The 16,138-nt window shown below is 40.0% G+C and overlaps 1 protein-coding gene across 1 annotated transcript; it reads left to right on the top strand.

The window, feature by feature from the left end:
• Positions 1–1,483: 1,483 nt before the first annotated feature.
• LOC137949645 (probable cellulose synthase A catalytic subunit 5 [UDP-forming]) lies at positions 1,484–8,167 on the top strand. The gene is made up of 14 exons (XM_068795760.1): positions 1,484–2,265; positions 2,437–2,632; positions 2,866–3,077; positions 3,305–3,407; positions 3,557–3,731; positions 4,301–4,567; positions 4,657–5,002; positions 5,123–5,260; positions 5,367–5,492; positions 5,617–5,829; positions 5,938–6,217; positions 6,294–6,487; positions 6,583–6,933; positions 7,022–8,167. The coding sequence occupies exons 1-14, from the start codon at positions 2,185–2,187 to the stop codon at positions 7,604–7,606; spliced, it is 3,267 nt and encodes a 1,088-aa protein (XP_068651861.1). The 5' UTR covers positions 1,484–2,184; the 3' UTR covers positions 7,607–8,167.
• The last annotated feature ends 7,971 nt before the right edge of the window (positions 8,168–16,138 follow it).

Below are 16,138 nucleotides of genomic sequence, written 5' to 3'. Positions count from 1 at the left end.
CTGTGACAGTTGGATAGTGGCGTCAGGCGTGGGTGAGAACTGAGATGAAACTTGGAAATGGAAGGTGAGGCGTCTGGATCTCTACTCTCGAGGAGGATTTGTGGAAGGGGAGGCCACGCGGAGGGGTCCCTTAAAACTTAATTATATCAATCACGGATATACAGAGAAGGTAACATGCTGCAAACGGCGCGGGGCTTCCTCCTTCGGCTTAGCAATCTGCGGGAGCGCTGTGGCAGGTCAAGACTCATGAGAAATAAATGCGAGGGAGGCTCCGCCTGCCGCCTGCAACAACTGGCCGGTCGTCGTTCGTCCGTCGGCATTAGTTTTGACTCCATTGTTAAACAAATTTAACGTTCGGATTGTGATACAGCAACAACTGTTTTAGAGGGACTTCATTTTGATGATCAGAATTCAGAGCTGTCCAGTGAAGAGACGGATTTGCAGAAGGCGATAGGTGGGGGCCCTGTTGGCCTCCGTCCTTTCTTTTTACTTTTACACGCTTGTCCCTTTGCTGTCCACAGGTACTCCATGTCAACGCAAGCTCATCGCCAGCTTGGCAAGTGGCAAACCCTCACTGTTCTCTCGGGAGTCTCCTTTCTAATCAATGTCAAAAATACCCTTTGCTCCATTCAGAGCAGATTGCCCACTCACTTCCCTCTCTGTCTCCGATCGCTGACGGAACGGGAAATACGAAACTCATTTTATCATCTCCCTTCCCCAGTCTCGCTTCTCCATTCTAGTGCTAATTTTTTCCCTTAATTTAATGTTTCTTTTTTCCTGGAAATTTAATTTATAAATAAATAGAGAAGAAGAAGAACAAGTGTGCCCTTCCTGTTCTTGATTTTAATATTATGAGTTTTCAATTATTTATGAAATCTCCGTTACGCTCACGGCCCATCACCAATATCAAATCTCATGTAAAAAAACGTAAGAAGGATTCACCAATACCCCATTTTCTCTCTCCTTCAGCTTGCTCCTTAATTATCCTTAATTATAATTATCAAAGAACAGACGAAGATATCTTGGTGGTGTTTGTGAACCCAACTTCACAAACTCAGAAACCAGAATAATTGATAAATACATGTAAACGGAGTCAGAGCGCAGTGAAGGCACAGCGCATCCTCCCGGGGAAATATATTAGAAATTCGAGTCAAATAAAGCGGCTGCCTTGGCGAGTATCCGAGCCAGCAGAGCAGGGACAAGCCGAGGGACGGAGGTTGAAGAAGACGATCCATAGAAAAAATGCGGGGGTGGGGGAGGAGAGGAAAGAGTTGCTCGTGGGGTCCCTGGGTTAACGGGCACCTGCCCCTCTCTCCCGATGTGACCGCTGAAACCCACATGTGCACACCTGTTTTCTGCTTTTAATTTTTCACTCTTCTTCTTCTTCTCCTTCCGATTTTTTATATCTTCTCCTCTTCTCCGTTGCTCCGTTTTCTTTCTACTCGTTTTTTAGGCTGGAGTTTTTACCTTCTTTATTATATTATCTTTAATGCCCACCTGCAATTGCAACAGCTATGAAGTTTTCTCTCTTTTTTTCTTTTTTTTTAATGGGGTTGTATTCCGGGCATTGACCTGAATTTTCACTGCTGTTAAAGTCACTCGTTTCTACCTTCTATCCTGCTTCCCTCTCCCCTCTCGCCCTTCTCTCTCTTTAGTTGTATTAGTTAGTCTTGCTTTATGAGGTGTGTTTTAACGCAGTAGCTGTGTCGGCGGAAATGTTGATAAAGCTCTCTACCAGTGGCAGATGAAAGTCCAGCAGGAGGAAGCATCTCTTGCTTCTAATTTTTTATTTCTTTCTCTCCTCCCCTTTACAATTTCGTCCATTCTATTTTGTTCTTCTCGGAGTTTCTGCATTGGAGATGCTCGACGTTTTTACTGAAAAAGGTGTTTTTCTTGTTTCGGTCGGGGTAAGAAGCAAAGAACAATAAGAGAGACAAACAAGACTTTCAGTGGCCTCTCAGAAAGCTTCCCCATCTCCTGCATACTCAGATGGGGGAGCTTCACTTTCGCTACTGAGACAGAGATTTCGTCCAGATCGGGCGGCTCCTTTTTCCCTGAATCGCGTATTCCTTTGGTACACTCGTAGAGAAGATCTGAATATTTTTTGTCATCTGACAATCGACCTAATCGACAGATCTGGTTGTGGAAATTAAATTGAGTGACTGATTTCTCGATTCCCTAGCAATGGAAGCTAGTGCCGGATTAGTTGCTGGTTCTCACAACCGGAATGAACTCGTTGTCATCCGTCGTGAAGGAGAGTCTGCCGTAAGTCGGGTTTATTCATGTTTTTTTATTATGATGGAAAGCAAACGTAGGGTTCTGCTGGAGTTTAACTTCCTCATTTGTGTTCTACGAGTCCAAATTCAGTTGCTTTTTTCTGTTAAAGATTATGTCGTGTTGTTCACTTCTGTTTTCGTTTTTCTCCTTTTGGTGTAGCCGAAGCCGCTTCAGCCTCTCAGCGGGCAAATCTGCCAGATTTGCGGTGATGATGTTGGACTTACAGTTGATGGGGAACTCTTCGTTGCTTGCAACGAGTGCGCATTTCCAGTATGCAGGACCTGCTATGAGTATGAGCGCAGAGAAGGAAGCCAGGTCTGCCCGCAGTGCAAAACCAGATTCAAACGTCTCAAAGGTAATGACATTTTGTGTCCATCTCTTCTACAATATCTTAAATTATCTCCCTTTGTGGTTGACTGGAAATTTGTTTTCCGGAGTTCTGAGATATTCTGATTTTCGAAATGTTATTGGCAATTCTTACAAATCTTCCTTCGAGTCTTCCTCCTGCTGTTGTCTTTTAAGCACGACACTTTATTATGACCAAATATATTTCTTGCTTATTGCTTTTCGAAAATTTGACATTTTTAGGGTGCGCCAGAGTTTCTGGTGATGAAGAAGAAGATGATATTGATGATCTGGAGAATGAATTTAATTTTTCGGGAAGAGACAAGCAGGACATGCAGTATCTTACTGAGGCCATGCTCCAGGGTCACATGAGTTATGGCCGAGCTGGTGATGTGGACATGCCTCAAGTAGTTCATACAATGCCTCGAGTCCCTTTGCTCACCAATGGCCAGATGGTACTTTAATGCTCTCTCTCTCAAAATCCTTCTTCAAGTTTTTTTTTTTTTTTTCCGATGAACTGGTTTCGTTGCTTTTTTTGATAATGTGCTACAAATTTCTCGGAGATGCTTTTCACTTTTTTATTGTTACTATTGAGAACTGGATATTTTCTTTGGTCTGTTAATTCCTTCCTTTTTGTTTAATGCTAATACTTCTCCTATATGTGTAATGATTTTGTGATCAGGTTGATGACATTCCTCCAGAACAGCATGCTCTGGTCCCTTCTTTCATGGGTGGCGGGGGAAAAAGAATTCACCCTCTTCCCTTTGCAGATCCTAGCCTTCCAGGTACTTGGATCTTTAATTTTTTCTATCTACCTCTTTCTGTGCATTTGATGTGTAATTCTTCTTAGATTTAGTGAAAGTTTGTATTTGTGAATTGTGTGCTTGTATCATTTGATTATTGAATTTTGGAAGTTTGTTGTCTTCTGTGGCAGTTCAACCCAGATCCATGGATCCCTCCAAGGACTTGGCTGCATATGGTTATGGAAGTGTTGCTTGGAAGGAGAGGGTGGAGCATTGGAAGCAAAAGCAAGAAAAGTTGCAGGTGATGCGGAATGAAAGTGGTGTCAAAGATTGGGATAATGATGGTGATGGACCAGATCTACCCCTGTAAGTCCTACATTTCAGCATATATAATAAAACACATCTTTAGTGGAGTTCACTGAAAAAGAGAGTTCACTTCATATGATTTGGTAATGGGAATTTCTGTTGATTATGCGGAAATTTTGATGATTTATATGTAAAGTCCACTGTTGATTCTTTTGTATTCTGGCCAATGGCTGGTCACCATTTTCTATAATCCAACTTATAATGGATTAACTGTAGGGTGTAACTCTTTTCTGGTTTGATGAGTTAAATCTTTCTACTCTTACCAATTGTTAAACATACCTGTGAAGTTATTGGTTATGTTAATGTTACCTTTTTTCTCACTCTCTAGAATCTGTTTATGTTACTATGGTGATTCTGGTAACAATGGCTATACAGTAGCAACCAGCTGAAAATCATGCTTGCTCATGTTGCAAATAGATACATAGCCTTTTTAATTTGCATTATCAATGATTTCGTTGTGCAATAGTTGATATATTCTACTTGAATTATTTACTTCACCTGCTTCATTGTCTCCTTTTCCAATTTAGTTGGCAATGTGGGTGATCTTATCTATTCTTTCTTATGATCAGAATGGATGAGGCCAGACAACCATTATCAAGAAAGTTGCCTATTCCATCAAGCCAAATCAACCCCTATAGAATGATTATTATTATCCGACTCGTGGTTTTGGGGTTTTTCTTCCATTATCGGGTTACACATCCTGTAAATGATGCCTACGCATTGTGGCTCATATCTGTTATCTGTGAAATTTGGTTTGCTGCCTCATGGATTCTTGATCAATTTCCGAAGTGGCTGCCCATTGATCGTGAAACTTATCTTGACAGACTCTCCCTAAGGTTGGTTTTGCCACCCACTCAGCTTCCAGGTAGCTTTTGTGTTTCTCTTATTCAATTGGAATCCTGTCCTGACAAATGTTATGTGTTAGGTATGAGAAGGAAGGACAACCATCACAACTCTCTCCAGTTGATATATATGTGAGTACAGTGGATCCCCTAAAAGAACCTCCGCTGGTTACTGCAAACACTGTACTTTCCATCCTTGCAGTCGATTACCCTGTTGACAAAGTTTCTTGCTATGTATCTGATGATGGTGCGGCAATGCTCACCTTTGAAGCACTCTCAGAGACATCAGAGTTTTCAAGGAAGTGGGTTCCTTTCTGTAAGAAATTCAATATTGAGCCAAGGGCACCTGAGTGGTATTTCGCTCAAAAGATTGATTATCTCAAGGATAAGGTCTTACCTTCATTTGTCAAAGAACGGAGGGCCATGAAGGTATGGGAAACAGTTACTACGTAGACTTCATCATTGATTTTATTTTGCCTACATTTATTAGTTTACTGTCTTAACTCATTACTTTCTGTAATGTGATTTGGATGCATTCAATACATGCAGAGAGAGTACGAAGAGTTCAAGGTTCGTATCAATGCGCTGGTTGCAAAGGCTCACAAAGTTCCAGAGGAAGGGTGGACAATGCAGGATGGCACACTATGGCCTGGGAACAATGTCCGAGACCATCCTGGGATGATTCAGGTATCTTTTTTTAATCAACTTCTTGTTCTTTTGTTTAAATTTATGCTTGTAATGCTCTCACCTTCTTGTAGTCAATGTGAAGTGGATTTTAATCTCTGATATGCAGGTCTTCCTGGGCCAAAGTGGTGGGCATGACACTGAAGGAAACGAGTTGCCCCGTTTAGTGTATGTCTCTCGAGAGAAGAGGCCTGGCTTCAATCACCACAAAAAGGCTGGTGCTATGAATGCTCTGGTAATTAATTTTCTTTTTTCGTATGGCTTCTTTCATAACTTGGTTTGCTGATTATGGTTTTTGTAAAACATATCCATGTCCATGCTGTTACAGTGATTCTCTTGTTGTGTTTTTTCTTTACCAGGTCAGAGTCTCTGCTGTGCTCACAAATGCACCTTATCTTTTGAATTTGGATTGTGATCACTACATCAACAATAGTAAGGCTCTCAGAGAGGCCATGTGCTTTATGATGGACCCCCTCCTAGGAAAGAAAGTATGTTATGTGCAGTTCCCACAAAGGTTCGTTGGTATTGATCGACATGATCGATATGCCAATAGGAACACTGTCTTCTTTGATGTAAGTATATTAATAAGTAGAAACATAGACATATTTACTCTAGAGTGCCTAGTTTCTGTGAGGCAAAATCCATGGCATAGTAACCATCACTGTCTTCTGGTGGCACAGATCAATATGAAAGGTTTGGATGGAATACAAGGTCCCATTTACGTCGGGACGGGATGTGTTTTCAGAAGGCAGGCCTTGTATGGGCTTGATGCTCCAAAAACAAAGAAACCACCAACAAGAACCTGCAACTGTTTGCCTAAGTGGTGCTGCTGTAGTTGTTGTAGTGGGCAGAAGAAGAAGAAGACCAAAGCTAAGCAAGAGAAGAAAAAGAAAACTTCAAGAAGAGGCGAGGGTGGAGCTCCTGTCTTTGCTTTGGAGGGTATTGAAGAAGGAATTGAAGGTAAGAGCAGTGTCTAGGACAATAATTTCTGACTTTATTGTTTCTCTTGGATGTCCTAACTCGATATGATACTCAGGAAGTGAGCGTGACAAAGGTCTTACATATGAGCAAAAATTGGAGAAGAAATATGGGCAGTCTCCTGTATTTGTTGCTTCGACACTGCTCGAGAATGGTGGAGCGTTGAAAAGTGCTAGTCCAGCTTCTTTGCTTAAAGAAGCCATTCATGTCATTAGCTGCGGCTATGAAGATAAGACTGACTGGGGAAAAGAAGTAACGTGGCTGACCCTGTCTGGTTCAATATTCATATACATTTTGATTGCCAGTCTTCCACCATTTACCTATTTGTTCTTTTTACCTTTGTCTAGGTTGGTTGGATCTATGGTTCTGTTACAGAAGATATCTTGACAGGTTTTAAAATGCATTGTCATGGTTGGAGATCCATATATTGCATTCCTTCAAGGCCTGCATTTAAAGGATCTGCTCCAATAAATCTTTCTGATCGTTTACATCAAGTACTTCGGTGGGCTCTTGGTTCTGTGGAGATTTTTCTGAGCCGGCACTGTCCTCTCTGGTATGGGTATGGAGGTGGGCTAAAATGGCTGGAGCGTTTTTCTTACATCAATGCTACAATATATCCATGGACATCCATTCCTTTGCTGGCTTACTGTACATTACCTGCTGTTTGCTTGCTCACTGGCAAATTTATCACTCCAGAGGTAAAAAGATCTATTACCACCTGTTCTGCTACACTTCAGATACTATAACGATGTTGTCCTGAAGAAGTTTATTTGTTTGTTTGTGCAGCTTAGTAACGTTGCTAGCTTATGGTTTCTGTCACTTTTCATCTGTATCTTTGCCACTGGTATCTTGGAAATGAGATGGAGTGGTGTTGGCATTGATGACTGGTGGAGAAATGAACAGTTTTGGGTTATTGGAGGTGTTTCTGCACATCTTTTTGCAGTTTTTCAGGGATTGTTGAAGGTTCTTGCAGGTGTTGACACCAATTTCACTGTCACATCGAAAGCTGGAGATGATGATCAGTTTTCAGAGCTGTATGCTTTCAAGTGGACCACACTACTGATCCCACCTACAACCCTTCTTATAATAAATCTAATTGGTGTTGTGGCTGGTATTTCAAATGCAATAAATAATGGGTATGAATCGTGGGGACCGCTGTTTGGAAAGCTCTTCTTTGCCTTCTGGGTGATTGTTCACCTCTATCCTTTCCTGAAAGGTTTGCTGGGAAGGCAAAACAGGACGCCTACAATCATTGTCGTCTGGTCGATTCTCCTTGCTTCAATATTCTCTCTGTTGTGGGTACGAATCGATCCATTCTTGGCTAAGTCAGATGGACCAGTATTGGAGGAATGCGGATTAGACTGTAATTAGCTGAGAAGAACATTTTTCCAGGTAACAATCATACGGTGGAAAGTAGAGTGAAACGTTGGGATGCCTGTCCAAGCATGCAAGGACAAAGGTTATGGTTGATGAGGATGTGATCTGTAGATAGAAGACGACTTGTTACATTTTTTCGGTTGTGGGACTGCAGCGAAACAAAAAGTATCTGGATAGTTAATGCTTGGATAAATGAAGTCACCCTGCAACGCTTGGCAGTTGCTGCAGTGCCGCATGATTCTTTATTAGTTGGAGAAGGAAGAGTCAACATTGTTCAATGTATGATTCCAGTTGATGTTCTCTATATTTATTTGTTTTACGAATAAGGCAGGCAATCCTGCTGGCTATATTAGAACACAAGGTGTATGATCTGTTGTCTCGCAATTCTGGATGTAATTATTTTGTGTTTCTGGCAAGTGTCTGCCAAAAATGTTGAAGTGTGTAATGTATTTAGAGGGAGAATGAGAAAATACTGAAAGTTTGTAATAAGACTGCTGCCATTTCTTTGTTCAACAGACAATACGAGGGGTGAATGTTCAACCGAGGTCTTCAAAACAGTTTTCCGTGGGTGAATGTTTGTTCAAACAATAGCTTTGTAGTTTATCAATTATTTGTGTATGGCATGTTTGAATTACAGAAGCTTGCTACCGCAATCCAAATGCTTTCAGTGGCCTTTGCGATGTGTGCTGTGACATCTTGGATCAGTTTTCCTTTTCAAAGTTTTCTGAATTTCTCCCAAGTATTTGAAGTTTTTCAACAGAAATTATTAAAAAATGGGTATTGACTAACAAGAGTCTCCTTCTCTCCAGGCTTCTAAGAGGTTCGTACACTCTCCTCTTCGAAATACATGAAATAGATGCCTCTAGGAACTTCCGAGGAAACCCAGAAACAAAAACAAGTAACCAGGCCTTGAATCTTTTCTTTATTGCTTTAGTGGCCAGCGAATGGTAAATGCAAAACATTTGAAGAAGAAATACAGTGAATCCATGGGGCCTGGCGCTGGATGCAATAGAGGACATTTTTAAGCTTAAAAAGTAAAAAGAGCGATGTCTCTCCCTCTCCCTCCCCTTTCTTATTCTTCTTTCTTCTCAATTCTCCACCTAAATTCCATTCCATCATTTTATGCTCCTGGTTACCCAGCCTTGAGCCTAAAATTGTTATTAAATTTGAGTCCAATAATTTTAACCGAGTTTGAGTTCGAACCGAGCTCAAATTTTCACGTATATATAAAACTTTGTGTAAAATATATGTCAAATAAATTATATATATAATTGTCTATATACTCTATATAATTTTTTTCATAGAAACTGCATAATTATGTATAAATTTTATTCACAAAAAAAATTCAAACATGTAAGAATACAAAATAGTAATATTTACTAGATTAAATTGATCAGTATTTGACGAATCCTTAGCACATCACTAACAACTTAATACAAAAAGTCGAAGAACAATAAGCATCTAGAAAATTTAATAGTTAACTTATGCGGGTTATAATTTAGAAAAGAAAAAAATAGATTTGGCATCAAAATATATTTTGAATCAGTATCTATTAGACTATGCAATTATTGCTACTTAAACCCTTATATGGGTTTCTCTGTGCTCCTCTCCAGTCGAAACGGAGGAGACGACACCGGACCAGGCGGGGGTGTCGGCTCGACTCAGAGCCTCAGACAAAACAACCTAAGATCAACTGAAGACGGTAATGCAGCCACACAACTGAGATCAACCGAAGACGGCAACACAACCACAAAAAAAATATTTTGTGCTTTACCGGTAGAAAACACCAAGGAGCATAAGAGATTCTATTCCTTCTTTCTAATCCTACGAAATAGAAAGATGGCTCCTTGGAAGGCTTGTAAGCCCTTCACCACCTGAAACGGAAGAATCCATAGCTTACCGACCTCACGTACTCTGCCTGTGCCGGTGTCGTCACCTTTGAATTTATGAGATCTAGCTGATGAAATTCCTTTTGAACCTGCTTGATTTTGAAGCCCCGAGTTTTGAATCCATAGTTTGGCGACCTCTTCCCTCTTCCCCCTGATTTTTGAGAAGCCAGAACGAAAATATTGAACTGGAAGTCGAAGACTATTCGTTGACTCCCACTCACAGCTTTTGCCTCCAGGGCCGCTCATTAAGTTAACGTGTAGGCTCATGAGCTTTCGAACTTAACCATGGTTCAATCGAACTCTGCTCGTTAACTTAAACGAGCCTCATCTGGGTGGTTCAGTTGGAACTCAGCTCGTTAACTTAAACGATCCTCATTTGGGTGGTTCAGTTGGAACTCAGCTCATTAACTTAAACGAGCCTCATCTAGATCTCGAACTTGAGATCCACATAAAGAAAATCGAACCGAAGAGGAACCGAGCCAAGCTTGAACCGCTCACGAACCGGCTCGGTTCGATACCACCCCTAGGCATAGCAAGGAAGGGCTTCATAGCCAACAAATTTCCACAAAAATTTCGTTTTTAAGCTTATTTGGAAAGAGTTGTATCCAATGATTTTAGCTTTTTAATTTTTTTAAAAAGTTCAAGAGCTTCAATACTGGCTTTTCTTGACAAAGCAGATTTTAGGCTTTAAACAGCTGCGCTAAACGAGTTAGAAAAAGCAATAACGAAATGAAAAAAGAAAATTTCCTGTTCAAAAGGGCTCAAGAGAAGCATTGAAAGATAAAAAAATGGACGCAATTGAAAACTGTCTAAAACCGATAGAGCTTCGTTGAGGGATGAAGTTGATGACAGAGAAACTTAAAAAGAGGAACAAAAACCGATCCAAAGCATCTGAAAAAAAAAGTGTCGTAAGGTGTTAAATCGAAGATGGAAGAAAATTATTGGGGACATCGGTCTTGATCGTCGATTTTCAGCGACACGAGTCGGTGACAGGCGATCAGAAACCAGAAAAAAGAAAAGATAGGAGCATGAGATTAGGTTACTTGAAATGCTGAAAGAGAGCAAAGGAGTAGTAGGTGCTATCGATCTCGATTCTCGTCTCTATCATGCGTTCCCTTGGCGTTGTAGGGAAGACGGGAAGACTAAAGAGCTTACCTAGTGCCAAAACTTACCTAACGGAGCAGATTGAAGTCGACTTCCTTCCCCATTTTCTCTCAATCTCCGCTGCCTAATTCGGAATCCTGATTTTTCTTGTTCTCCCCCCTCCCCTAACCCGAATTTCGACTCCCTAAACCCTAAACCCTAAACCCTAAAAACCTCTCTCCGCGCTCAAGCACGAACTTTCTAACCGAACTATGGTTCAGTCGAGCTTGCCTCGAACTTGCCAGATAAATCGAATTGAACCGAATCGAGTTCGAACCACTCACGAACCGGCTCGGTTCGATGCCATTTTGTATTCTTTTTCCTCCCACGTCAGCTCCAGATCACCTAGAAGAGAAATATGGGAGTGTTGAGGGAGCAGAGAAGCAAGGCAGTGGACAAGTGAGATTTTCTTCCCCGAGCCATCACCATCAACTAGCCAATCAGACCGTCGCCAAACCTTTTGAGCTCTCATCACCAGCTCACTGCATACCGCCACCACCATTTGCCCATCGACTGCCACTGTCGTCTCATTGCCGAACCAAAGCCTCGACTGTGGCTCTTTTTGTTCCCTTTGAATCCCCTTCCGGCTACTAGTTTTCCTCCAGTAGAGTCGAAGATGGAGTGGCAATGGTTAGTTGATGCATTAAATTCGGCCCCAATCCAGATGATGGAGTCGGCGTTGCCAACGAATCCAGATTTCCTGCTCGAAATAGATAAGGTATACACACAACCCACAACCAAGTTGAAGGAGTCCATCGCCATCGTCGTCGCTCCATCCACCATCAACTTGTCGTATGCCGAACAGAGCTACATGGTTAGAACTTGAAATACTTTTAATTTGATTCAAATATCAGAGCTACATGGTTAGAACTTGAAATACTTCTAATTTGATTCAAATATCAGTTTATATCCGAATATCAAATGGTTGTTGAATTCTTATAAAGAGGGAGACATTACTACTAGTTCATAATAAATTAAAAGATGAACCTATAAAAATCCCAAATAAGACTAGGGTGGGTGGGTGCACATTTGGTTCAACTTCAAGTTCAAATTAAAATTCAAGTGAATGATCTAATTCAACTTGTGGATAAGTCCCGTGTTAGTGACTCAAAATGAAAAAAAATAAAATAAAATAAGAGTATGAGTAACTTGTAATGATATACATAATAAAACATAAACACCAAATTAACCAAAACAAACATGATTACTACACTATCAATTATTTTAATGTAGAATTAAAATATATTATTATGCTAATTAATATAACAATTATTATACTTTCTGCTCTATCTTTATTGTCTCTAAATGGCGACCAGGATCCTTTTCTCTTCTGCTTTGGTTCAACTTTTGGTAGAGTTCTCTTCTCCACTCTCCTCGGACGCTGGTGCTCACTACATCGCCTAAACCAGGTGTAAGTAATCAGCCCAGAAACCATGACTACTTTCAATTGTCTGATTTTGTGAAAATAGAACTATCCATTCAGAGACCTAGATTGAGTTTGTATCAAATCTAGTAGTAGTTTGATTGTGTTGTTTGGAGTTACCCAATAATCCTAGTTTCTATCAGTCTTTGGTTCCAGTGATTGTAGAAGGATAGGTGTGGTGCCATTGTAGGACATTGTTGGTTAATCTCGCGAGTTGTCTTGACTCAGCCATTCGATTCACGTCGTTAGTATGTCTTTACTCAGTTGTCTCCAGAGGTCGATTCCTGTAAACTTGCCTTCGATTGCAGTCGATCCATGTCAACTCATTAGTTTATTACATTCGGTCTATATTAACTTGTTATTTTAATTGCAATTTGTCCATGTCAACTCCTTATTCTATTGCAGTCTTTCCATGTCGATTTGTCTTTCAATTGAAGGCGATATGAGTCGATTTGTTATGCTGTCACAGATGGTACGTGGCGACTAGTAAACACTAGCAGTCGGTACGACAACTCGGATACGACTCAGTCACCTAACTTGGACTTACGTAACGAAATTCCCGCCACGTGACCATTATATTGACGGAGTAATGACTAGTACACCGTTACATTATGTTTGCAGCGTCAGATATATGATCGTAACAATAAACTATGGTTTGTAGCGGCCGATACAAGTCAAACTCGGTCCAACTCAGTCCAACTCAGTCCCAATATTTCGACCGATATCGCTGACATCGTAACATATTGGAAGCACATGTAAGGTAACTAATATCAGCCAATATAACAGATTTTCTCTTTTTTTCCCGATTTTTCTCCTTTTTATACCTAAACTTTAGCTTCCGACGTCGCCATTGCAAGATTTCGACCACCTACAACTTCAAATCTTCTCTAGATCGGCTCTTGAGGATGGAGTGTTACCACTTGAAAGATTCAAGGGAGTCAAAATCTAGCTAATATGTTGACAAAGACTTACAATTGAGAAAATAAAGTTGTGTGCAACTGTAGTTGGACTTCTCTTTGAGGATTGAGAAGTTGTTACTGCTACAGAGGAGATATTGATGATGAATTGGTTTCCAAGTGGGAGATTGTTAAGTTGTGGAGCCTAATTAACACCTTACGATGGGTCGGTACGCGTGTCAACCTTCACGGTAAGGTCACCGTAGGGGTTGGAAGGGGGGTAGGGAGCCCCCGCCAGATCCACAATATATTGACTACTGTTTCATTAAGGGTAATTTGGGGAATTCACACTTATAATCCAGTTGCCCTAATTTTCTCTTTATATTTGGGTTTTATCAAGCAAGCAATATCATAAATTGTAGTCCGAGAGGTTAGAGAAAAACACCTATAAGTGTGTATGTGTTTTCTCTTGTAAACTATTTCATCTTCATAGTGGATTACTGCAGCGGCGGAAGATAGGCCGTAGTCTCACCTTGAGGCGAACCTCACCAAGTTGTTTCCTCATAGGCACCAATCCATCCACTCGCCCACCATTGTATCCATAACCCTCTGTGGAGGAAGCCATATCCTCCTTGGGTTCTGAGGTAGGAGAATTTGGGTCGAGTGGAAGAGGAAAGGAAGGGAAAGTAATTTTTCCTAGTTTAACTGTTAGAAGTTTCTTTCCCTACATTGTTTGTCCTAGAGCACCCTTTAAAGTCAATCATTCCTTGATGAAAAGCAATAATTGGCATAATATATAAGCTCGTCAATGAAGAGAAGCTCCAACCTTTGGACAACAAAAATGAGAGGGTCGCTTCATCATGAAAAATTTTCAGACACTTTGCAACACCAACTCTTATTTGCATCCTTGTGTTGCAATCAAGATGACCTTTTTCACTTTAACTCATCTTTTCAATGCACAATCTAGATTGATTGTTCTAATCATGATATTTAAAAACTTATCTTTTGAATTAAACTCGTTAGCATTATGGCTAGAGTTTTTAAATATCAAAAGTTAAAAAGGAGTTGAAAATTATGAAGTATTGCTCTGAATATCAAGGAAATGGGTAAATGTAGGGGTGGCATCGAGCAGACCCGAGCCCGAACCTACGTATGTTCGAGCTGAGCTTGATTTAAATATTTCAAACCCAAGCTCGAGCTGAGCCTAGCCTCGAGCCTAAAATTATAATCGAGCTCGAACCCATTAATTTTAACCAAGTTCGAGTTCGAGCTCAAGCAGAGTTCAAGCTCCAACTTACATTTAAAACTTTGCACAAAATACAAGTCAAATAAATTATATATAAAATTATGCATACATTTTAAATAAAATTGGGCCTAACCTCTATTTAAAATTGGACATAACCTCTGTATATTAACCCTGCATAAAATTATCTATACACTATACATAAAATTATTTATAAAAACTGCATAATTATGCATAAACTTTATTCAATAATCAAACACAAAAATATTTGTTTGAAAGACAACGCTAGTTTTGGCCATTTGAACTCAATCAAATCGTTCTGATTTAAGTACTAGAAAACCAGATCATGGAGAGAGAAAAAGTTTTAGAAAAATAGTTTTGGATGGCTTGATCGAATGCCCATTTTTTGTTTTTTATTCGGACCATGGATTCATACAGCAACAGTTCTACAATTCTATCGATTTGTTCTTTTGAAAATTTTGAGTGGAGTTAGCATTAAGAGAGTACCTCAAACAATTTGAGTATCTTCAAGAGCCATGAGGAAGAGATGGCCGGTTTAAGAAAAAGTTTTTTTTTCACATGCGAAATGGCACGATGTCTTCGCCCGTAGGGGGGAAAATTTATTTCTCCCCTAACTTGGGTATTTTTTGCTGAGACGACATGAGGGGTAGGGGGGTCTAGCGCCGCCAGCTAGGAGCTGTCGTCAGGGCTGATGGCTGCGATGGAGGTGGCGGCGAAGGCAGATGAGGAGAGGAAGAAATCGAACTGAGTAGCGGCGAAGGCGGCCGGCGAGCAGTTGTCTGACGGAGGCAGCCCCCCCCCCCCCCCCCCCTCCTTGCTCCCGGTCCCGATCCCAGTCCTGCTTCCGGTCCTGACTCCCGAACCCTCGTTAAGTTAGCGAGCCGGTTCGTGAGCTTTCGAACTGAACCATGGTTCGATCAAGCTCGACTCATTAACTCAAATGAGCCTTATCTGTTCGAGATCCAAATAAATCGAACCGCGCCGAGCGCAACTCGAGCCGCTCATGAACCGGCTCAGTTCGATGCCACCCCTAGGTAAATGAGTTAAAAACTGACTTTACATATATAACTTTTATTTAATGACTATGCAACTTAACTTATATTCTTACCCTGTGAATTGTAGGTAACAATATATGCTTAGCATAAATTTTTCTTCTTTACATTCCGTTTCTTGTATTTCCACTGTTCAACCTCCAAAGAGCAGTATTTTCTTGTATTTCTTTATTATGAAGTCGATCTTTCAGATTATATTTGAATTCCGCTTGTTGAGGTGATAAAAGGTTTGACTTTAAAGGTATGAATCGGTTCAGTTTGGTGTTACACCTAATTTTTAAACTGGTTGAGTATTTTTTCATTTCTAGAATTTCATTATCTAATTAAAGTTTGAAAATATTTTTTAATCCACTTATTATTTAAATTGTTCCATGATGTACTAGGGTCATTTAAAATTATTTTAGTTGGTTTAACTTGTTTTTATGTATTTCAAAATCAACTACTCAACCTAATTTCTTGCAAATCAATGACCTGCCCTAATACTCTATTCACATTTTACATTGAAACTTTTTAAAAAATCTCTCCGCGCCTAAGTACCAAAAGAATATGGGTCATTTAGTTTTAAAGACAACTTTGATGCACACCATAAAGGATTAATAAAACATGGAAATACCTTATATAACTTTATTAAGCTAATAGTTTCGTCTAAAAAATTTCTATCCAATTGCTCTGTAAAAAGATTTCCTTAGATAAACCATCCTTGCCAAAGTCTACTTATTTCTTTCACTTTCTTCACAACTTTCAATCTTTAACGTTAAAAAGAATAAATCTTATACAGACTTTTGTTTGATATATTTATTTTTTATTATGAGCATTTACATATTATGAATTATGATAGTTGAATGTCTTGATGTACAAG

This window comes from Aristolochia californica, unplaced genomic scaffold, assembly GCF_029961685.1.
Source record: "Aristolochia californica isolate CCGP_79_NKW_82.1479 unplaced genomic scaffold, dmAriCali1.0.hap1 SCAF_14, whole genome shotgun sequence".
Taxonomy (NCBI): domain Eukaryota; kingdom Viridiplantae; phylum Streptophyta; class Magnoliopsida; order Piperales; family Aristolochiaceae; genus Aristolochia; species Aristolochia californica.
Note: the sequence above shows the minus strand (reverse complement) of the source record. Positions and strands in the feature narration are given on the sequence as shown.

What these genes read in the sequence shown, in the direction of transcription:
- LOC137949645 (XM_068795760.1), top strand. Translation starts at nt 2,185, where the DNA reads ATGGAAGCTAGTGCCGGATTAGTTGCTGGTTCTCACAACCGGAATGAA. An exon ending in GATGGACCAGATCTACCCCT is followed by an intron (nt 3,732 to 4,300) that starts GTAAGTCCTACA and finishes TCTTATGATCAG; the next exon opens with AATGGATGAGGCCAGACAAC. An exon ending in TATTGAAGAAGGAATTGAAG is followed by an intron (nt 6,218 to 6,293) that starts GTAAGAGCAGTG and finishes TATGATACTCAG; the next exon opens with GAAGTGAGCGTGACAAAGGT.